The 22,428-nt window shown below is 49.8% G+C and overlaps 1 protein-coding gene across 5 annotated transcripts in view; it reads left to right on the top strand.

The window, feature by feature from the left end:
• The window catches only part of GFPT1 (glutamine--fructose-6-phosphate transaminase 1), a 36,635-nt gene extending 21,101 nt beyond the window's left edge, over positions 1-15,534 (top strand). For 3 of the 5 annotated variants that reach the window (XM_080634341.1, XM_080634340.1, XM_080634343.1), the window contains exons 11-19: positions 79-174; positions 432-529; positions 1,873-1,993; positions 3,874-4,031; positions 5,646-5,760; positions 6,060-6,187; positions 6,900-7,067; positions 7,356-7,517; positions 8,107-12,112. In XM_080634341.1, coding sequence (XP_080490467.1) covers positions 79-174; positions 432-529; positions 1,873-1,993; positions 3,874-4,031; positions 5,646-5,760; positions 6,060-6,187; positions 6,900-7,067; positions 7,356-7,517; positions 8,107-8,151 — 1,091 coding nt within the window. In that variant the 3' untranslated portion in view covers positions 8,152-12,112. Of the gene's footprint in view, positions 1-78; positions 175-431; positions 530-1,872; positions 1,994-3,873; positions 4,032-5,645; positions 5,761-6,059; positions 6,188-6,899; positions 7,068-7,355; positions 7,518-8,106; positions 12,113-15,256 lie in introns of those variants that run through there. The other 2 variants (XM_080634342.1, XM_080634344.1) reach the window with 2 other exon arrangements.
• The last annotated feature ends 6,894 nt before the right edge of the window (positions 15,535-22,428 follow it).

Here is a 22,428-nt window from a genome sequence, read left to right on the forward strand (position 1 = left end):
TCTGATTCAAGCTTTTCCCTATGTACACAGGAAAAATGTAAATTACGAGGAGATTTTCTTTCTTTCTTTCTTTTATAGGTAACTTCAGCTCGTTTATGCAGAAGGAAATATTTGAACAGCCAGAATCTGTCGTTAATACGATGAGAGGAAGGGTCAACTTTGATGACTACACTGGTAATTGAGACTTAGGGCTCAGAATCCAGCAGTTACTCACAGTAGTTACAGAGGAGGAAGCGGGTGATGATGTGGGAGATTCAAACATGCTGGTGCAAGATGATGTGCCTGTCTCCCAGGGACTGCTTCCAGAATTACTGGTGGCAATATCGCTTTTGGGGATGGTTTTTTGCCAAGTGGTTGATGGGGATGGTGACGTGCTGTGTGTCAGCACTGGTGCTACCTGGCCACCCTGACTGTCTGAATCTTGCTTGCAGTAAACCTTGGTGGGTTGAAGGATCACATCAAGGAGATTCAGAGGTGTCGTCGTTTAATCCTCATTGCCTGTGGCACGAGTTACCACGCTGGGGTTGCGGTGAGTGGCCAGTCCTGAGCTGCGGGCACAGTGTTGTGTGTGTCAAGCAGGTTAAGGATCAATTCATCAGGGACTGTAGCGGTAGGACAAGGGGTGATGGGTTTAAACTGAAGCAGGGGAAGATCAGGTTGGAGATCAGGAAGAAGTTCTTTACTGTGAGGGTGCTGAGGCTCTGGCACAGGGTGCCCAAAGAGGTGGTGAATGCTCCATCCCTGGCAGTGTTCAAGGCCAGGTTGGATGGGGCTTGGGTGATGTGGTCTAATGTGAGGTGTCCCTGCCCATGGCAAGGGGTTGGAACTGGAGGAGCTTTAAGGTCCTTTCCAACCCAAACCATTCTAGGATTCAGGTTAAGATTGAGCAAGCCCACCCTGATGAGTGGAGACCCTGCTGAAAGCTGCATACACCAGGCTTTCAGTTCCCCAGCGACAGCAGTAGAAAAGAAAAGCTGAAGCACTTACGAAAATGCTGCCTAGGACTTTATTGCTATGAAAGGCTTTAAAATCCCAAACCTGCTCTATCGTAGGAGACAGTTGGCAAGGGAGGAGACAAACGAGCAGGCTGCAAATGCTGCAGCAGGGGAGGATTTCCTCCTCTGCTATTTGCAGAGACAGCCATGGCGCCTGCTCAGAGGCATCTCTGTGCTTGCCCAGCTCAGAGGTTTCACTTTGCACCAGCAGAAGCAATTCTGACTGTGTCTACCACCAGTGTGGGATTGACCTCATGGTTGGTTAAAACGCGATGGCTGTAGATGGAGCCTTTCCAGACTGTAGCTTGGCAGCCCATGATATTGCAATTAAAAGTGCTCTGCAGCTTCACAGAGGAATCCTTGAGCTTCTCTCGGAAGTGCTGCAAAGCACAGTGGTGTTCATGAGTTTACAAGGACCCGAAAAGGACGCTTTTGTTCAGCTTGGCCAGCCCTGTAAGACAGTGTTAACAGTGATCCATCAACACGTGTCTGGCTTGGCCTGGGTACAGCTGGTGGCTGCAGAGTTCTTCAGCAGTACCTGTCATAGTCTGATAGAAGAACACCCTCTATGTTATAATATATATAGCAGTAGGTAAGTGAGACTTATTTAAGACCAGTCTATATGTGAGGGAGGAATTGGCCTCACAGGCTCTGTGTGGTGCCAGGAGCAGGGTCACTTTGCACAGGGGTGGTTGTGCGACTTGACTGTGGGTATCCTGGGTAATTAAAGTACAGCTCAGCACTTGTTTTCACAGGCTATTTTGATAGTCATATTTTCCAGCGTGTGGCAACCAGAAGGCTTTTTTTGGTGCTCCAAACACTTGGTGTTTTTTACACATGATGTAATATGTCACTTGCTTACATCTCCTTTTACCAGACCCGCCAGGTTCTGGAAGAACTGACTGAATTACCTGTTATGGTGGAACTGGCCAGCGACTTCTTGGATAGAAACACTCCTGTCTTCAGAGACGATGTTTGCTTTTTCCTCAGCCAGTCAGGTAGGGTCTCACTTGACCCCCCCCCCCCCCCATTGCCTCCCCTCTTCCCTGTAAAGGTGAACTTGAGAGGGAAAAGCTTTTAGGGCCAAATTCTTGTGCCTGCCTGGGGGGTTGCACGTGGTACGTGTGGGAGAAGAGATTGGCACGCATGCACTAGAGACAGGGAAGAAACAGAGTGGTTCTCCTGTCCCTCTGCATGCTGGAGCAGGGTTTTGTTCAGTTGGGTCCTACGTATGGTAACAGTAGTTTTGTTCCCTTTCTCTGGGAGGAGATATTCCATCAATCATCGTTCTATTGAGCTGTGGTAAAGGCTGCTCGATGGTGTCTTTTCAATAGCTGTAGTTCTCTGGTTAAAGTGGTACCAAATACTGAGCCCTGTTGTCGATTGGAGCCATGAAAGGCATGAAATAACCCCAAGCATCCAAAAATACGACCTTGGAATGGAATATGAGATAAAGGCACACTTAAGCACTAAAGAAAAAAGCAATGTGTATCCTATTCAGAATACTTTCACGGACAATTGCAATACAAAACTACAGTATTGTTTTTCCTCTTAGTTGCATTTACCATTATGGGTTTTCATAACTGTTCTTCACCTTTGATACCAAAACTAGTCGTTCCTTATTCTCCATAGGTTAGGATTCTGTTTTGGTAGCAATTTTGCATTCTTGGTATTCCAGTAATTCAGAATATCCCCTCTTTGTGGGGTAAAGCTTCCCCCCCTGGGTTTCTGAATACACATGGGGATGCTTCTGCTTCCCTTTTGAGACCCAGCAGGGATGTAGCTTTCCCCCGAGGTGCTGGATGTGGCAGCTCACAAAGATATTGCAGGAACCTGAGCTTGGTCATCGCGCAACACAAACCCAAAGTAAATACTGGGTTCAAATCACTCCAGTCGCCCCCACCCATAGATCTGTTTCTCTTGCCTTAGATTCCCACCCTGCATGACTTGCTCTCGGTGGTGCAGCACAGCGAGCAGGTCTTACGCAGGGGTGTACTGAAGGGGATGTGTACCAAGCTAACCTTGGGGGTCTTGTTCTCTGTTGTCACCTCAGGCATGCAGGAGTACTCAGGAGAGGTGCGTCCTTTTAGGACAAAAGCAAACTGGTAACACCAGATGGAATTCACAGTGGGTTCTGTTTCTAGTCCCATCTCTGGAGCTCAGCTCACAACCAGCGCTGCTGCATCCTCAGCCCAAGGCTTTTTGCCCTGTCCCCCCATCACGTTCCTTTAAACCAACTTTTTCTGCTGCCTTTATATCTAGTTTTTGAATCAACGCATTAAGTGAGGCCTGACCTCAGCCTGTGTTTGCATAGTGCCATTTGGAACAGGAATGATGAGTTTCAGACGTAACCTCTTTGATAACAGACTCCACAAGCTCACGTGGTGCTGGTGCGCTGTGGCAGCCAAAGTTCCATGAGTTCCAGTGGCAATAGGATGGTGGGAGGATGAGGAGGTGGCTGTAACTTAGTGCCACTGCAGCCACTTCAGCTGGATGATGTCTGGGTATCCCCAGCACACGTTTCCCCCCACACCACCTTGCCCCAGGTGGATCTTTATTAACCAGGAATAGGAAGAAAGTTGATTTTGTGAAAGAAACAGCACTTGGAGACTGCATTTTATTGTTGTTTTTTTAATCATTGCAGAATCCTGACTTTTACTTACACCAAACACGACTGGGTTTTGTATTTTCTAGATTTCAGTGTCATCTGTTTAGGGTAAAACACGGTGTGTGAGGGCTGAAATAACTACTGGCTCCTCCGACTTGCAGGCAGATACAAACCTCTAAGATTCAAGCTGGGAAATGACTGTGGTTTACAGCTGCAGTGAGAGCAGTAACTGGTACTGACCCACAGCATTGTCAATACTTGTCTTTCCAGGTGAGACAGCAGATACTCTGATGGGTCTTCGGTACTGCAAAGAAAGAGGAGCCTTGACTGTAGGAATAACCAACACGGTTGGCAGCTCCATATCACGGGAGACAGACTGTGGTGTCCACATCAATGCAGGACCAGAGATCGGCGTTGCCAGTACCAAGGTAAGTCACAAGCTTACAGACCCCACTGATCAGTAAAGCTCCTCCCCAAAGTGCTGACCACAAATTGATGGGTTTGGGTTGAAGAGACCTTAAAGCTCACCCGGTTCCAACCCCCTGCCATGGGCAGGGGCACCTTCCACTAGAGCAACTTGCTCCAAGCCCTGTCCAACCTGGCCTTGAGCACTTCTCTCCTCTTTGCCATCATTTGTCTTAAGGTACTGACTCAGTTTAAGGTCTAAAGATGAAAAAGGATATTAAAAGGTTATGGAAACTCTGACCTCATTTAAGTGCCGTTAATGGCACTGCTTTACTAAAGGAAGCGTGATACTAAACCTATACTTTTTGTACTGGGGGAATGGTGTTTTACCCGTATGTATGTCCACCCAATGGAATTATCATGTGGTTGATGCATCTGCTACACATGATACAGTATAAACTTGCTTTGCTGCATTTCATTTTGATGAAGTGCTGCTGCATGGTGAAATCTGCTTTGATTTAGTTATATTTAGAGGCGAGATGATGTCAATCTGTTACATAAATGCAGCCAAAAGCCACATTTGAGTTTAAGAGTGCATTGGGGAATTTGATCATGGAAACTTCATGAGTCTCTTACAAGAAACTCCTGAACGAGTTGTTTGTCCCTGGCTTGTCTCATGCAGCCAACATTGCAGTTTGGAGATAAGGGGAAATGGCATTTTCTCTCTGGTGATGTGGGGAGTTACCATCGTTGTGCATATGTGAAACGTGAACTAGAAAAGACTCTGCCCTCAGGTTCTCCAGAACTTCACTTTGAGAGCACATTATAAACGAGCCAAGCGTTGTTAGGGAATGTGTGGTGCCATTTACTTCTGTAACCATCACCTGCACCTGAACAAAATAGCTCATGTTCCCTGTCAGACTCTGCTGTAGTCAGCACAACCGAAGCTCTTCTAGATTCCTTCAGAGCTATTTAAATCTCCCCCGGTATAGCACCATGAATGTTTGATCATTGTCAGCACATTTGTCTTATAAGGCCTTTGCAGGAGCTGTGTGATGCTGTGCCTCTGGTTTGGTGAACGCAGTTGCCTCAACTTGAGCACTGATTTCACTTGCCTGTGCAGCTGCTTATCCCCCAAAGTCAATGGCACCACTCACTAAAGAAGAGGGGTGGGAAATGACCATGTCAGTGCCTTTGTGTTCCTCAGATGGGGTCCAGAAACCTTCCAGTGCTGTTGTGCTGGCTGGATGTTAGCACTGGGCTTCGCTGTACATCTCCAGTCCATGGCTCTGCCCAGCTTCAGTGCTGTCAGCATTTACTCGCAGTAAAGAAGGACACAGGTCAGGTCACAAAATAGGATTTGATAGGAATCTTAGAAATATGCCATTTTGCTCATTGTATCTTCATCTCTTGGAGCATAAGGAGACAGTGCCATTTCATGCCTCCATTTAAGATTTGCTCCAGTGAGATTTCCTTTGAATTTCATGCTCATCTTGGCTAAATTGGACTGAAAGCTGCTTTTTGGTACCATGCTAAGGATAAAGCCAAAAGCTAGCCTAAGGATTTCACACAGCAGGTGGCAACCATTGGGTTACTTGTTGTAGTGATGTGTTTTCTCTCTCTCCTCCCCTTTCTAGGCCTACACCAGCCAGTTTGTCTCCTTGGTGATGTTTGCTCTGATGATGTGTGATGACAGAATCTCAATGCAGGAGAGGCGCAAGGAAATCATGCGTGGGCTAAAGGTACTGCCAGGTAGGAAACTGCTGCACTGATTGTGTCTCACCAAGTGAAACTCAGTAGCACAGGTGAACTTCAGCAAGGCCTGAACCTTGTTTTGATAGACCAAGGGGATTAGATGAGTGCAAGGTGACCATTAGCAATACCTTTGGCTCCTGTGTTCTCCCTGATGTCTTCAGACCACTACATTGGACTATTAAAACACTGAGTCCAGTCTTTATGCAAGTCACTGCTCTCTGTATATGAAGAGTATGTGTAGCATGAGAGGCACAGGCACGTAAACATGCACAACTAATTCCTCTCTTTCCTTCTAGACTTAATTAAAGAAGTGCTGAGCATGGATGATGAGATCCAGAAGCTGGCCACGGAGCTGTACCATCAGAAGTCAGTTCTCATCATGGGACGTGGCTACCATTATGCTACATGTCTTGAGGGAGCTTTGGTAAGAGATTTCTTGCTTTAAAGCTGATTCAAACACACTTAGCTGGCGACTTCAGATTTCCATGGAAAGGCAGGAAACTACACGTGGCTACAAGTTGTTTTAAAGCAGCCAACAGCTACTGCATGTTGGCTGACCCAGGGAGCCAAACAGCTAAATCACAGCATAGCACTGCTGAGACCCTAGTCAGGGAACAGCCATAGGCTACAAGGGGTTGAAAGGTGTATTTTCCACATTCACACTGAGAATGCTTCACTGGAGCAGAATAAAACCACCCTATGAACTGCTGGGGTGGCATTTCCAGCCATGCTCAGTATCCAAAACCGAGCACATACTTTCTGTACCCAGTTATTGCTATTGCAGTTTGACTTTTGGAAGAGATTGCTGTTGTGCTGTCACCCACTGACATGCAAACACATCCTCTTTGTCTTTGCCTGCCCAGTTCAAGACTGTGATGATCAGTATGTTGTCAAATCATAAGGCCTGTGGTGGGCTCGGTGCTAGAACTGAAGTGTGGATGGCCTGAGAGCAGCTCAGCCCAGATGCACTGCTCTGATCTGGGCTTTCAGGCTCCCTTGTTGACGTGCTGGATCTGGGGAGAGCCAGAATATGTTTTTACCGTAGTACAAAGAAAGTGGAAGAAAGCATGGAGATAGTTAAACCAAAATTGCAAGGTTTTGTCCAAAGGTTCATGAATTATTTATTCCCCCTTTAGAAAATCAAAGAAATCACCTACATGCACTCGGAAGGGATCCTGGCAGGGGAGCTGAAGCACGGCCCTCTCGCGCTGGTGGACAAACTCATGCCCGTTATCATGATCATCATGAGAGACCACACGTATGCCAAGTGCCAGAACGCTCTGCAGCAGGTCATTGCACGGCAAGTGAGTACCTGCACAAGTTCACAGTGCACCACAAACGGTGCTTTTAATATAGAAGCAGTTTACAGAGCACCCAAGCTATTTACCTTGGTACCACCAAGTGAAACGGGAGCTCAGTAGATACGCTGGGCAGAAGCCTCATGTAGTTTGTTTGCCCCTTAAAACACGCTACAGGGATGCCCATGGGATGCTAAGCTGTTTTGTTCTAAACTGAGTTCTTGCTACTGGTGCTCTGAACAGAAGTAAAAACCTTCCAGACCTGTTTTTCTTCAACGTTTCCCTTTGCTGCAGGGGCGACCTGTTGTGATTTGTGATAAGGAAGACATCGAGACCATTAAGAACAATAAAAGAACAATCAAAGTTCCCCATTCAGTGGACTGTCTGCAGGGGATCCTGAGCGTTATCCCCCTTCAGCTCCTGGCTTTCCACCTTGCAGTTCTCAGAGGATATGATGTAAGTACAGCATTCCTTCCCTTCTGTGCTCGTGTTTGCTGTGTGCAGGTCTGGAGGAGATGTGCTGGGAGATGTTGGAAGTCTGGGGGGGGATGTCTGTATAACTGCTGGGGCTGTGGGGAGGGCAGGTTCCATGGAGCTGGCGTTGCAAACAGAACTGGAAGGTTCTCTAGTGCCCTGGGCTGAGTTTGTGCACTTGGGGTTTGGACCCGTGGCTGTTCTCTGGTGTGAGCACAGTGTCTGGAGGGTTGCAGGAAGGTGACAGCACACAGGAGGATGTGTGACAGAGTCTGCTTGTGTCAGGGGTTTGGTCTTTATGCAGGCACTGGCCTCTACCTTGTATCACAGTGACCTTTTATCACGTGAGCACTGTAGCAATGCCGAGTAAAGGGACTCACTCCTTAGCTCTCAACAGAGGAGTCGTGACCATGAGGTTTATGGACTTCTTCTGCACGGATTGTCCTAAACATGCAAATGTGTTCAAGTCTTCTGTTTAAGCAGAGAACAAGCGTTCCACACGTTACAGTTATACCCAAACAGGAAGTGTGTGAATACTCACGAGCGTGTTCTTTCTCCTCCCTCTCTGCAGGTTGATTTTCCAAGAAATCTGGCCAAGTCCGTAACTGTAGAGTGAAAGATCATCTGACCCATAGGGGCAAAAGGGGGATTAAATGAAAGACTTCTTTTTGGTACCAAAATAACTTGATTTTAAAGTCCCCTAGGTAAATCTTATTTTGGTAAATCGTTGTTTGTGTATAAGATCACCATAATTCCATTACATTAGTGATTGTCAGATTGATTCCACGTGCTATGTCGATAGCTTTGGGGTTTTTTGAACAATAGACTTCCATGAACGATGTTCAGTGGTCTTCTTTAAAGATGACTGAGCCTTCTAGGGAAGGGGCCTCCACTTTACAACAATGTCATTGTTTCTTATCCACTGTGGCTCACTCCAGTTGTTGATGAGACGCCATGGAACGTGTTACCTGTCGTGCTGTCAGGCAGTGAACCAGGGTACCGGAGTATCCAACGGGAACAAGAGCTGCTACTGGTCATGCTTGTGCAGGTAGTTTAACCGATAGCATGGGGGGTAATTTCTGCCTCATGTGCAAAAGGGAATTCAACTGACCTGTCACAGCTTCCTAAGTTCATGTGCTGAGAAAGCAGATGTGGCTTCAACAGGATTTTGTGTGTGCCAAATACTTTGCCAGTGACAATCGTGTGGAGTCAGTGGGCCGCAACATGGTGTAACACCGGCGCAGACCTGTAGTTGTGCCTGCGAAGACAGTGGAACTCACGCCTTTGACTAGAAATGGAAGCTGTTGGTGTGGAGGCTCCAAGTGGGAGAAGAAGGAAAACCAGCCGTGCTCAGTCTGTGCTGGCGTCTCATTGCTCCTGGTTTGGGCTTTCTGAAGTACAAGTCTGCCTGTGGTTGAGGATTCCCTGCCTTGAACTGAGCACTGTGGCTCTGTAACACGTCCTGAGGACCCAGCCTTGTGCTGCTGTAGGTCACTGACTAGTCAGAATGTGTAGAAGAGAGTTTCTGCCTTGTATCTGCAGCAGAGAGGGCACTGGAGTGCCCCTCCTGAGGCTCACTGCCTTAACCACAGTCCTGTAATGGAAACACAGGTTCTGGGTTATCCGGAGCAGGTTTTATGTGACTTGTGTCAAATTTAGCTGGTTTAAATTGGAATGGCTAGGAAAGGCTCTACAGACACAGCACAAATACATACCTTGATTATAGTTTTATCAGAAGCTTGCAGAGAACCAACAACGACACACAAAATCCACCTTCAGGACTTAACACTGACTTTTCCAAAGCCATTTAATGGCAGTCAGCCACGTAGTCCCCTAATGCAAAAAGGCGACTTTCCTACCAGCTCGATGGGTCCTGAATTAGCTTTACAACACCCGATAGAAAGCAAAGCCCTGTACAAGGTGTGAAGTGACACTTGCCCCGTGCTGGTGAGGGTTCCATGTCACTCCCTGCCCCTGAGGAATGGCTCTAACACTGCCACTGACCCTTAAAACCTGGTTCTGCCTGCACAGGGGACCCCTGTGTCTGTAGCAGTTGTGGTTTATGTAGGAACCACAGCAACTGTTGAGCTTCAGTTCGGTGTCAGCTCAAGGCTTAGTTTTATTCTGAGTGTGAGATGCTGGAAGCAGCTTCTCAACCGTTCTGTGTGTGTTTATGAATACACCAGATTCAGGCTGTTCATCTCCAAACACACTGTGCTGCCGGTGTCTGTTTAAGAGCAAAGTAGTAGATACTGCGGTTGATTTGTACACTGACTACACCAGTTACATGCCTCTGCTTAAACATGACCAGTGGCTTCCCTGCTTCAGCTGGAGAGGATGCTTATCCTTAAGGAAAAGCCAGCACGTGTCCAGTGCTAACAAAGTGAAGACAGTTTCTCTCATTCAGCTTGTGTGAGATGTGTTGGGCAAAGGGCTGGAACAGGCAGCTTCCCCCCCAGCACAAGGACTTGCAGTGTCACATCTCTGTTCTGGGGGGTCTCATGCAAAAGAACCCTGCAAAGGGATTATTTAAGCCCTTTTTCTCCTGTTCCACTCAGAACAGAAGCAGCCAGCTTTGCTTTTCCCAAGCCTTGTACAGGTGACTGTCCGCTAGTTTCCCAAGTCTCTCAACCAGGATGCTTGATATCCCTGTTCCCATGCAAGTTGCTGGTCAGTAGTTGGATAATTCAGGCTGTTCTATGAGTAAGTTGTACACAAAGAGGACCAAAGAGCAGGACTGTGAGTTAGACATGTCCGACCTCCCTTCAGTGTAACTGTACAGGTAGTGCTGAGCTATTTGGCTTTCTGCTGGGATAGACAAACCCTCCTTCTTTGTAACTTCAGGCATTAAAACTCATGCCAGGTTCCTCACTGTCAGCAGGAAAGTAGCATTCACCCCCTGCATCCTCCAGGTCACCACCACAAGGCCTGAAGCTCATGAACCCGCCTGCCAGGACAGAGGTTTAGTCACTACTTGGTGTAAGGTTTAATAGCAAAGGATGTCACGGAGCACACTTGCCATGAAGAATTCCTCTGCTGAGTGTTTTAGGGCATGGTTCAGCATCTCACTGCTCGTCGTTGCCATGGCCGGGAGGTGCGAGTGGATAGAGGACTCCCTTTGGCTTCCCTTTACCTCATTTCGTCTCGGTGTGATGCATTGTGATGAACAGATGATGTTTCTCTTTTCCTTAGGCAACTGTTAAGGTGTCTCGTGCTATTTATTAACAGCTAGGCAGTCTTCTGCTCTCCAGAATGAATGTTTTGCTTACTGAGCCAGTAAAATTCCCTCCTTCCTACCTGAGGTGGTTGGCAGTTCAATAGCCCTGTCCCTAAAATGGAGCCGCAGGTAAACACAGAGAAAGACCTTTGCATTTGAAACAGCAGCTGCCTCTTACTGAGGGCTTTTGGCAATTGATCTCTATTTAAGGAGCCCTTCTCCTCATCTGCATCAACAGAACCTTAAAGAGAAGCACGTGCCTGCAGGTCTTAAGGGGTTCTAATCGCCAGAGACCAGAGAACCTTCGGCTCTGCACGTGCTCTTTCCGCCCAACAGATCTCAAACCAAGTCCACCCTGCTCTAAGGCTATTCCACACCAACAGATTAAGTTGTACAGGGCATAGCCCCTGTCAGGGAGGTTTTTCCCTCCTGAGGAAGGGCTATAGATAGTTCTATCCTCAATCTGTCGGATGAGTGAGTACTGCCTGTATGCATGTTCCTACCGAGAGCCCAAACCAGCCCTCGGGCAGCTGTGTCCCTGGAAGGTGCAGCAGTGACACAGCAAATGCCGTCTCCTTTTGGCAGGGTCTGACTTGAAGGGGATTTAGGTACCACTAACACGGGGATGCTCTTCCAGCCCCAGAGCTGGACACCCCCAATGGGCAAGTCTCAACCCCTCTCTATGAAAGAGCTTCACACAGACCATTTCCCAGTCAAGTGGGAGGGAGCTCATGGGCACAACAGGTAATGGTGCTCAGTTTGGAGCCTTAAACCTAGCCTAAACACCCCAGGTTTGGTTAAGCTGCAGATTGAGGCCTCTAAAGGCATAAAGAAGCCCAACACATGAGGGTGAAGTTGGGCTTTTCCCCTCTGGAGCTGCCACCGGCAGCCTTTGCCCCCATCCATGAGCAGGTACTCAGTGTGTGGATGAAGGGAGGGATTGGATTGAGCTCTCGAAGCAGCACATCCATGTTTAGCTGTGGCTGGGTTTAGATCCTACCTGGATGTACCAAACTTGCCTCAAAGCGTGGAGTCCCTCCTCTGCATCAGGAACGGGAAGAAGAAGCAACAAGGAAGTGTTTGGCTTGAATAAAAGGAAAGAAACCTCTTTGCCTTCCATTCAGTTCGTGTAAACAGCCATTTGAAGTGGCAGATACCCCCCATCTCTTCCCTTCTAGCTCTCTCTGCCTCTGCTTGTACGTAACCCAGCTGGCTTGGTTAGTGGGGACCAGTCTGTACCTTGTTTCCTGTCGTGTGCTGTATGCAGAAGATGTCTTTTCCTTTGTCTGTAGTGTTTTATGAGTTGGGTTTTGTCTTTTTTGCTTCCTTTTTTGTATCTCACCCTTTGAATAAAATCAAGTGCCCTACATGAAACAAACAGAACTGCTGGTCTTCAGTTGAACCCGCTTAAGAGTAGGAAACCCCCGTTTCAAAGAGCAAACCCAGGCTCTTTGTCCTGTCTGATACAGCCTCTGATTCCCACCCGTGATTATCCACTAGCCAAGAAGAAAGCCCCTAAGATGCCCCTGAGGCAGAGCAGTTGGTGTTGCCTTCTGCACCTTCACTCTCATTTAACTCCCACTTCCTAACACCGGGCAATGCAAAACCACAGCACAGCCATGAGAATATTCCCTGTATTCCACAAGTGTTGGAGGTCCGGGTTTGGAGAAGGGCTTTGGGTGCTGAGCCAGCAGAGGAGGATGAGCCCATGGGTAGCCTGTAGTGCCCATTGCGAGGCAGCAGCTGCGGGATGGCTCGTGTCTAAGCCATGCCTGGATAACTCTGGATAACGGCAGTGACAAAACCGTGTTTGAGATTCCGTCCGCCTCCGGGATTGATACCAAACACCATCATCGGTTTGCCTGGATGAAGCGGACTCGCTCTTCTCACCTTCACCTTTCCTATACAACTAAAAGGCCCCGAGGCTCCTCTTTAAGGCTCATGGCCTTGAACCGATGCACGCACCTTTGGTACCACAGCAGAATCGGTGCCTACGCGGGTGTCAGGCGCAAGCTGTGCTCTTCTGCTTGCTCAGACACAAAAGGGTTGCTGAGCTACGTCGAGCCTGACCCAAAAGCTGCCCCGTGTGCTTAAGAAGAGTCGGATTCTGACTCATTCCCATGCATTTATCATGGTTGGAATGAACTGCGGGTGTTTAATAACTAGAGGAGGAGAAGGAAGCCCATGGACTTGCCAGGATGGTCCTGCAGAGGTTACCCAGCCTAAGAGAATCCGACCCACAAAGCAGACGCGCCGGGCTCCTTCCCCCCTCCTCAGCTTCATTCCTTATTGTTTAGGTCAGCTCCAATCTGTTCCCATGGTCCTTACAAATCCCTATGGAAACGAGTCCCAACAAACACGCTGCTGGGCAGGGGGAGCAGCTTCAGTCCAGCACTGGATCCCGACCGCGGCCGTGAGCCCAGACACGCTGGAGGCACTCACACCCCAGCGCGGCTCCAAGCACAGGGACAAGGAGGCTCCCGGGCGCTCCCGAGCATCCCGAGGCACCCCAGGACCAGGGCCGGGATGGGTGGAAGTGGAGGGTGACCAAAGACCTTGTCAAGCAGGAAACGGCCCTGCACAAAGCTCAAACCTGGGCTGTGCTGAGGTGATGCTGCGGCTCCTGCTGCATGGGATGCAGCTGGGATGTGGGAGCGAGCGCACGGGATCGAGCATCGCTCAGTGTGTTTGTGATGTTGGTGTCCCTGCCCATGGCGGGGGGTTGGAACTGGATGATCTTAAAGTTCTTTCCAACCCTGATTATTCTATGATTCTATGATACAAAGGGGAAGGAGGCAGAGCCCAGGGGCAGTTGTCTCTCCCCCAGGCGCTGCTGCATCCAGGGAAGGAGTCAGTCCCTTGATGCCACTTTGCTCAGTGTGAGGTGCCACTGCAATGAGGACCACGGCTGCTGGTGAGCAGCCGAGGCCAAGGGAAGGCTCAAACCCGCTCCTAACCCTGGAACAGCTTAAAATCCATCAGGTCTGCCCGAGGAGCATCCTGTACCTCATCACTTCACCCTCCTGTTCGTGTCTATGTGGTCCTGTGGTCAATGCCTGCATGGAAAAGCAATGAAGGACCAGTTGATGCACCAGCACCAGTTGCAGCAGAACAACCGGACATACACAGCTCCGAGAAGAGGTGTTCCTGAGCAGATGCTTGCTGTTAGCACAGGGGTTAACAAGAACCTCAGCAAAGAACCTGGGCTTGAACACTGGAAACAGCTCAGGAGCACTTCTCCCATCAGGAGGAAGAAGCAGGGAAATGAGCTGGGACAGGACTCACCCGCCTGGGAATGCTGCGGTCTTTGCGTTGCTTGTTTCAGTGGCTGTGGAAAGCACGACCTGAAGCCCTGTTCCAAAGGGAAATAGCTGCTGTTACGCTATGGCTGGATGAGCAGATGAAGAGCTACAGCTGCTGCTCAGCCCATGGAGCCGAGAGGATGCTGCTTCCAGGGTGGAAAAGCCTAAAGAGACAGGTCCTGTGGGACCCACAGCAGCTCCCGCCCTCACAGGGGCTGTGGCTGATGCTGACATGGTCAGTCCTGGTTCCTGCCTTCCCCCATGGAGTTTGGGAGGTCACAGCCCAGGCTCATGGCCCAGCAGAGCCCCAGAGCAAAGCTGCAGCCGAGATCACACCAGCTCCAGTGCTTGAAGCGACCGCCCCATCTCCAGCGTGTTCTGACTGTATCCCGGCATTCCCAAAGCACAGATACAGGAGCAGCTCCCGGATGGAGCCAGGCTGAGAACACTGGGGCTGGAGAAGAGAAGCTGCGTGGAGACCTCAGAGCAGCTTCCAGTGTCTGAAGGGGGCTACAAGGATGCTGGGGAGGGGCTCTTCATCAGGGACTGTAGGGATAGGACAAGGGGTGATGGGTTCAAACTGAAACAGGGGGAGTTCAGGTTGGAGATAAGGCAGAAGCTCTTCCCTGTGAGGGTGCTGAGGCGCTGGCACAGGGTGCCCAGAGAAGCTGTGGCTGCCCCATCCCTGGCAGTGCTCAAGGCCAGGTTGGACACAGGGGCTTGGAGCAAGCTGCTCCAGTGGAAGGGGTCCCTGCCCATGGCAGGGGTTGGAGCTGGAGGAGCTTTAAGGTCCCTTCCATGATTCACCCACATCCGACTCCCCCCTGGGTGCACAGGGATGTGCAAACCTCCACCGCATCCCAGAGGTGCAGGACAAGAGAATCAGAGCTGCTGCCTCTCACCCCCCTTGGGAGCAAGGATTGACCCCATCCTGCTGAGTATCCCTGTAGTATCCCAGTTACAGGGAGCGATCCCATCAAGTCTGGACACACGAAGTCCTTTTTTGCTTAAGCCCAGCACTAACAGCACCGACAGCAGGTACCCCTTATTCCAGGGCTGTTCACCCCTGTGGCTGACAGCATGGACCCTCCGGCTGCCCGTGGCCATTCCCGGATGCCGGCTCCCATTCCGGTGTGGAATCGCGGCCGCAGCTCCTGCTCCCAGGGCTGTTCTGTTCTCTTTATGGCCTGTCCTTCTTGCAGGTGGACCGCATCGCTGCCTCCCGAGACTGAGCATCACCTCTGCCCGAGCCACTGCCGAGCACTGCCAGAGCCTCCGGGGGAAGGAGAGGGTGAGCTGCAGCACCCAAGGGTGCCACCTCCTGTGCCCGCACCCAGGGCAGCGCTGAGCATCACTCAGGTCCTGTGTTTTGCACTGAATAAGGCATAGACCCCCCCCCCAAGAGACAGCCCCAGGTCACTCCAGTTGCTGGTTGCGTTTTGCACTGCGCTTCTTGCTTCGGTTTTAGGTTTTGAACAATAAAAGTCTCCAAAGAGGTCTGGAGTTTTAAAGCGAGCGCCAAACCCGGAGCATCCTGCTCCAGAGATTGGATTTGCTTGGGTGGATCCTTCCTTTGTTGGCTTCTGCAGCCCAGGAAACAACGCCAAGTTCATGATTCCTCCCCATCGCCTTCTGCTCCTGTTCAATGATGGTTTTGAGGGCTTAAACCTGTGTTGCTTTGGGTGAAATCCCCAGCCTGTATCTGACACAGTTTGGGTTGGAAGGGACCTTAAAGCTCCTCCAGCTCCAACCCCTGCCACGGGCAGGGACCCCTTCCACTGGAGCAGCTTGCTCCAAGCCCCTGTGTCCAACCTGGCCTTGAACACTGCCAGGGATGGGGCAGCCACAGCTTCTCTGGGCACCCTGTGCCAGCGCCTCAGCACCCTCACAGGGAAGAGCTTCTGCCTAAGAGCTCAGCTCAGTCTCCCCTCTGGCAGGTTCAAGCCATTCCCCTTGGCCTGTCCCTACAGGCCCTTGTCCCAAGCCCCTCTCCAGGTTTCCTGTAGCCCCTTTAGGCACTGGAGCTGCTCTCAGGTCTCCTCTTCCCGCAGCAGAGGGGCAGGATCCCCTCCCTCACACTCTGGGGGTGCAGCCCAGCACAGGGGGGCTCTGGGCTCAAGCTGGGTCATGGGGAGCTTCTCATGGACCAACCCCCCCAAGTCCTTCTGTTCTCCTGACTTTCGCTAAGCCCAGAGTGATGCAGCCAAGGGCATCCCTGCCTCCTGCTCTGCTCACGATCCCTGTTTGTGCTACCGAATCCATGGATTCCCGGGCAGTTTGTGCCTTCCTTCCTGCTCCTCACTTTCTGGGCTGTTTCTTATTTACTTGATGCTGTGTTGTGGGAATGTAGAAATGTGCCCCTGTGGATGAGGCCGGTGGCCTGGGGGGTCCAGCCCTTGGCCTCACTGGTGCCTGGGGCAGCCAGATGGATTCAGTAAGAAATCCCCCTGAAGAGGTACAAAGCAAAGGGCAAACCCCACAGCCCTCATCCAGGCGAAAATCCCTATGGATCAGCGAGGGCCGGGATGCTCCGGCACAGACCCAAATCCCTTCTCCTCTCAGCTCATGCGATGCAGACACTTGTGCCATGAGGCAGGAGTTCTTCCCTAGGAGGGTGATTGGCACAAAGGGCACCCTGAGGGACACCGGAGCTGGGAGCAGAGCACAAACCCTGTGTAAGGGCAACACCATGAGTCCGGATCCATAAATCCCATGGGAATGTGGGCAAACACCTCATGAGGCAGCAAACGGATGGGTTTTGACTATTAACAAGAGGAAGCTTTCATTGTAACCTGGTATTCAGTCACCTGAGCTCCAGGTTCATTTCTAAAGCAACAACCCTGCTGCCTCCTTATAGCCTCCAAATCTGGCTTTTCCCAAGCTCAGGGATGCTCTCATCAGTGTGAGTCACACAGATTGCTGCTGGTGATGGGAAACCATCACCACTCACTGGGTATAAGTGGTTTCTGTCACTGTGGGCACATGTATGGACTGATTTGCACAGAGGGAAGGAAGAAACCAATGGTTTGCTGTCTGTTCATACAAGTAATATCAGTAATACGAGTAGTAAGATACAGGTAATATAAGTAAGATGCAAGTAATATCAGTAATATCAGTAGTAAGATACAGGTACTATAAGTAAGATGCAAGTAATATCAGTAATATCAGTAGTAAGATACAGGTACTATAAGTAAGATGCAAGTAATATCAGTAATATCAGTAGTAAGATACAGGTACTATAAGTAAGATACAAGTAATATCAGTAGTAAGATACAGGTACTATAAGTAAGATACAAGTAATATCAGTAATATCAGTAGTAAGATACAGGTACTGTAAGTAAGATACAAGTAATATCAGTAGTAAGATACAGGTACTATAAGTAAGATACAAGTAATATCAGTAGTAAGATACAGGTACTATAAGTAAGATGCAAGTAATATCAGTAGTAAGACACAGGTAATAGCTTCACCAGCCACCATCCTCTCCCAAACAAGTCGTTTGTCTCCAAACCCTTCCCTACAACACCTCAATCCTTATTGTCCTTTGCAATAAATCCTTTTCACCACTTTCCCCCGATGACCTCAGGCAGGCAGGGAACAGCCTGGACCAAGCATCCGCATCCCTGCCCAGGCAGGAATAGAAGGAGAACGACTTCAGGATCCGACCTTTGGAGCTGGACTATTAAACCCCCCAAACCCCATTGCTGGGAACAGGCTCATGGAGCCAAGAGGTGCAGGGCCAGCAGCTGGTTGAAGGGCAGGGTCTCACTAGAGGGGCTTTCTCAGGTGTTTTCCATAAGGTAGTGATGGATTCTGTGTGCCCTGAAGGATCCAGAGCTACCATCAGGGCTTGGTGCGTTTGCATTGCAGGAAGTTTAAAGCAGCTGTGATTTGCTTTGAGTGTCTCCATTTAAAGAGCACCTTTTATCCGAGCAGGCCCTGCTGAGTCCTGTGGCTTCCCTACGCGATACAAGCCTGGTTTCAATCCAACATCAAGCAGAACCTAGGCTGAGCCTGGAGCTGATGTGCTGAGGAAAGGCTGGCTCCTGCTTCCCAAGGGAGCCGACAGCCTTGCATGCTCTGCTGGGAAAGGGCAGGGTGTTGAGGCTGAACTTCTCCGTGCTCTGTTAATCTCCCTTGTAGAATAAGATGCTCCAACCATATGATGAGTTAGTGGGAGTCAAGCACAGAAAGGACTACGAGCAAGCGTGACTATAAGGCAAGGTGCTGAGCTACTTGTAGGCGTTGTTACGCTCTGTTAAAGGGGGTGAATGTGTGAATGAGGGGTTCCCCTGCCCTTGGAAGTGAGGAGGCTGTGTCCCATCCCAGTGAGAACAGCCCCTGTGCCAGGCAGAAGGGCTCTGGGATGCTGGGAAGCACAGCACCGCGCTGCAGCTCTCCAGGATGATGGAAAGCCAGGATCAAACCCATTGACCAGGATTCTCCTGCCTCCTGCTTCGTTCCCTTTGCCCAGGCAATGAACCACAGGGAGCCCAACAGGAATCGGTGTAGTTCTTTAATCATAACATCAAGGGCAGCAAGAGTAATGACTGGATTTAACAAATGACACATGCAGCAAACAGAGGGAGCAGAGCATCATTGCACAGCGCCGGCTGAGCCCACGAGCCGTGATTCCACATCACAGCACAGGCTTCCTTCTCCTCCTTTGCTGCACCAGCACCACATAAAGGCCACGGCACCACTTGGTTACCCTCAGACCTTGCCAGAAGCCCCCTTTCCCCGGGGATAGGAGCTGCCTTCACACACCGAGGAGCAGAGGGTGAATTCAGACGCCTGCACGGTTCCTGCGGGTGAACGCGTTGAGACGCAGCCAGCAACGATCTGGAGCATTTTAGCCATTCAAAACCATGCTCTGAACCTGTCGAACGCAGCCGCTGAGCCCTTTGAGGCTGCAGGAGGCCAAAGGAAGGTTTGCACGAAGGAGGAACAAGGCAGCAATCAAAGGGAGGGCTCCAGAGCAAATGGAACAAGGGTTTATTTAATGCCATCAGACGTCTGCTTATGGCTGTCTAGACCAGCCTGTGGAGGAGCAGTGAACACGGAAGCCCTGGGAGATGGGGAGCAGATGTGGTGCCACTCAGCTCCCTTTGATCTATAGGGAAGGTTTACTTAAGAACTGGCTAGTGAGGATTGATAGCCTGGGTAATGTGTTCCTAGGAAGGTTTTATAGCCAGAGAATACATAGGGTACCATAGGGCGGTGAATGGCACACCGGCTGGTTCAACCTGGGTTACATAGCATTAATCGGCAGTGGAGGCTGTTTTAAAGTCAAGACCAAGTTTTAGGCTTGATCACCTTAGGTTTATCTCTAAATGAATCCCTAAATTGATCCTCAGGGACCAGCATGGATCCTTAAGAGCACGTGCGGTGCTTTGGGGAAGCCTTTTTAGCAGCCACATTGAGGTTGATCCTAAACACAAGACCAAGGACCACCAAATGTGCTCCTATTTTGTCTGAGAACATTAGAAAGGATGCACCAAAAGCAGTTCACCGAAGGGCTGGGTGCTCTGCTTCGGTGTCCATGCTCTGGCCATATCCCACCCTGGATCCACGTGGAAAAGCAATGCCAATGGATCAAGGGAGTGTGGAGGCAGGAGCTGTAGGGCTTCAGTTAATGCTATGTCCCACAGGTATTCGTCACTACAGGAGATATTTGTACATTGATAAAAAAGAGCAATACAACCGTAAAGAACAAAATACAACAAGCACAGCTTGATACAATAACGTGCCATGAAATGTCATTGGCTTCATAATAATTTACTACAACTTGAACAATGGTCTTTTTATCCACACTCGGATAGGGAATGCTTCCATCTAACACATGGTAAGCATGCAGTAACAATATGTACAACAAAGAATTTGGAGTTTGGTTTTTCGTCGTGAGTGGGCAATGATGATTTCCCTGGCCTCATCTAGGTTTGAGTTTGCTTCTTTGATACTGGAGGGGCTTTTTTCCCTTTAGTTTGGGGAAAACGAGGATTTCTATATACATCTGCAAGAAGTGAGCCTTAGGCATGGATGTGCACTGCTATGGGGCTTCCCCCAGCAGTAGGTTTGGATTTGTTAGCGAAGTGACCCTTAAACCAAATGAAATCCCAATGCCATCCTGTTGAAAATCAGTTTCCTTCCCAAACTCTCTTGAAACACGAGGATCTGTTCACAGAAGTATCCGTTGATCCTTATCACACCATTCCCAGTTTTGACCCCTTTCTTTCTGAACCCAGATCAAGCACCTATTGAACTAGATCCCATCCATCACAAGAGGGAGTCCAGCCAAACGTGAGTCCGTGTGTTTAAAGCTTCCCATTCCCATGTGCCAAGCACAAGGTTGACTTGAACTACCTATGGGCAACCTATCTGACAACAGCGAGTAGCAGAGCTGTTGGGTTTGCTCCTGATTGGGGCTGCTCTGTGCTGCCTGCAGACAGAACAGTGTTAGGGGTGAATTAAGCAGCCTTTCTGCACAACAGCCTTGGCTGGAGGTTGCGTCTTCAGATCCAGCATCGTGGATGTAGTAGATGGATGCGTTTATCCCATCTGATAGATGCCATGACCTAGGGGTGGGGAAGGCTGGGGAATGACAGTCAGACTGACCCCGAGTCTCACCATAAGGGTTCATTCACAGATGTGAATAAATGAATTGGGACCAGAAGGGTCTTTTTTTGTCTCTTCCCTTTCCTCCTTGAGTATTTTTTCCCTTTTTTCTTTTTTTTTCTCCCTAGAAAAGCTAAAATTCCTATTTATTTCCAACAGCACTGAAAGAAGCACTTGGCAAAGCATTTCTTTATCTGCTGCAAACATACATGCTTATGAGAACCCTTGGGCATTCATAGGACTGCAGCTACAAGGTGGGTTACCAACTTCCATAGAAAGAGGCACGTTGTGAGAACTGATCCTGACGGTCAACGGGGAGCCAGAGCTCTGGCTCAAGTGGTCAAACCTACTTCCATTTGTCACCAAGGCAGGTTGTGCTATAGGAGAACAGCTACGTGTGTGTGCAAACGTTGTGGAATACGGTGGGGGTCCCATGAAGGCGAGGAGAAAGCATGGAGAAATGCAGCCAGTGCATTCCTTGGAAGGCTGATTCCCATCCTGCACGTCCGATGGGTTGAGTTTTGCCTTAGGCAACCACTGCTACTAGAAGTGATGGTGTTGGGAGCTGACAAGAGGGAGGAAGCGCTCTGCATCTCCTTCACTATGAGGTTGGAAGGCGCCTGCTGCTTGTTCAGGAAAGGCAAACAGAATCCAACAATCCACATGGAAACGTTTCTGGGGTGAAAGGATGCAATTTACAGGAAAATCAAGCGCATCAGTGGGAAGCACTTCAAACTGACAGCAGCAAGGAGCCCGAGTGGAATGGGCGCAGGGAGATGGATGCGCCCCTTATGTCCAGGAACTTCCCTTTGGAAAGCAGCATTGAATGGCACTGCTGAATGGCAGAGCCGTTAGCTCAATAGCCAGCATTAGCCTAAACCGAATGCAAAGACTCTTCCGTCAACCATACCTTTCCCAGATTCCCTTCCTCCATTGCCAGGAACTCTCTGTCCCACCGGGAGCGCTGAAGGCCGACCTGTTGCCCGTTATTCCTTGTCCTCAGGGGATGGGGTCCAAGCCTTGTGCCATTCCGCCTGGTTTATTTCCCATGCCATTCCCTAGTGGCGCTCCGTTCCCATTCACCTGCACTTCCACACACCAACATACGCGGATCCAGAGACCTACCCCTGCTCCCATCCAGACCCTCTGAGATGACACCGCCTTCCCTTCTCCAACTCATGGTCCATGGGAACAGTTCTCCTGGGATTTACCAGGTTCCTGTACTTGCAGGCCTGCTGTTGTCATCACCTGCTTGGCAGCTGGGATGTGAGTGGGATGTGAGCAGCTTTCTCTCATACCTTGAGTTCTTGTCCCAGTGCCTTTGTGCAGTAGGTACCTGGGATGGCTGCGCTTGGAAGAGTCTCTTGCAGTTGTCCCCTAGGGAGAATTGCCCTTTCTGGAGAGCTTGCTCTAGTTATCCATTCCTTTTTGCTTCCAATATATCCTGGAATCACCATGGGAAGCGTCGGGGACAAAGAAGGGGCAGAGCCTTGCTGTGATGGAACTCAAGTTCCTCGCCTTGTTCCTGCAGTCTCTCGGCTGCTCTTACTTGATAGTTTGGTGGCACTGATGCACAGGGGATTTGAACAATAACAGAAATCTAAAGGACAAAGACAACCCCGAAATCACCCATTCCAAACCCAATCCAGCTTCCTCTACCCCCCTCCCACCCCCCCCCCGCCGATGGATGTGGTACAGTACTGCTGAAAAAGCCCCTCGGATGCTTGTGGAAGAGATGGGAACAAGGCTGAACCCCCCC

Source organism: Psittacula echo (assembly GCF_963264785.1).
Source record: "Psittacula echo genome assembly, chromosome: 25".
Lineage (NCBI taxonomy): Eukaryota > Metazoa > Chordata > Aves > Psittaciformes > Psittacidae > Psittacula > Psittacula echo.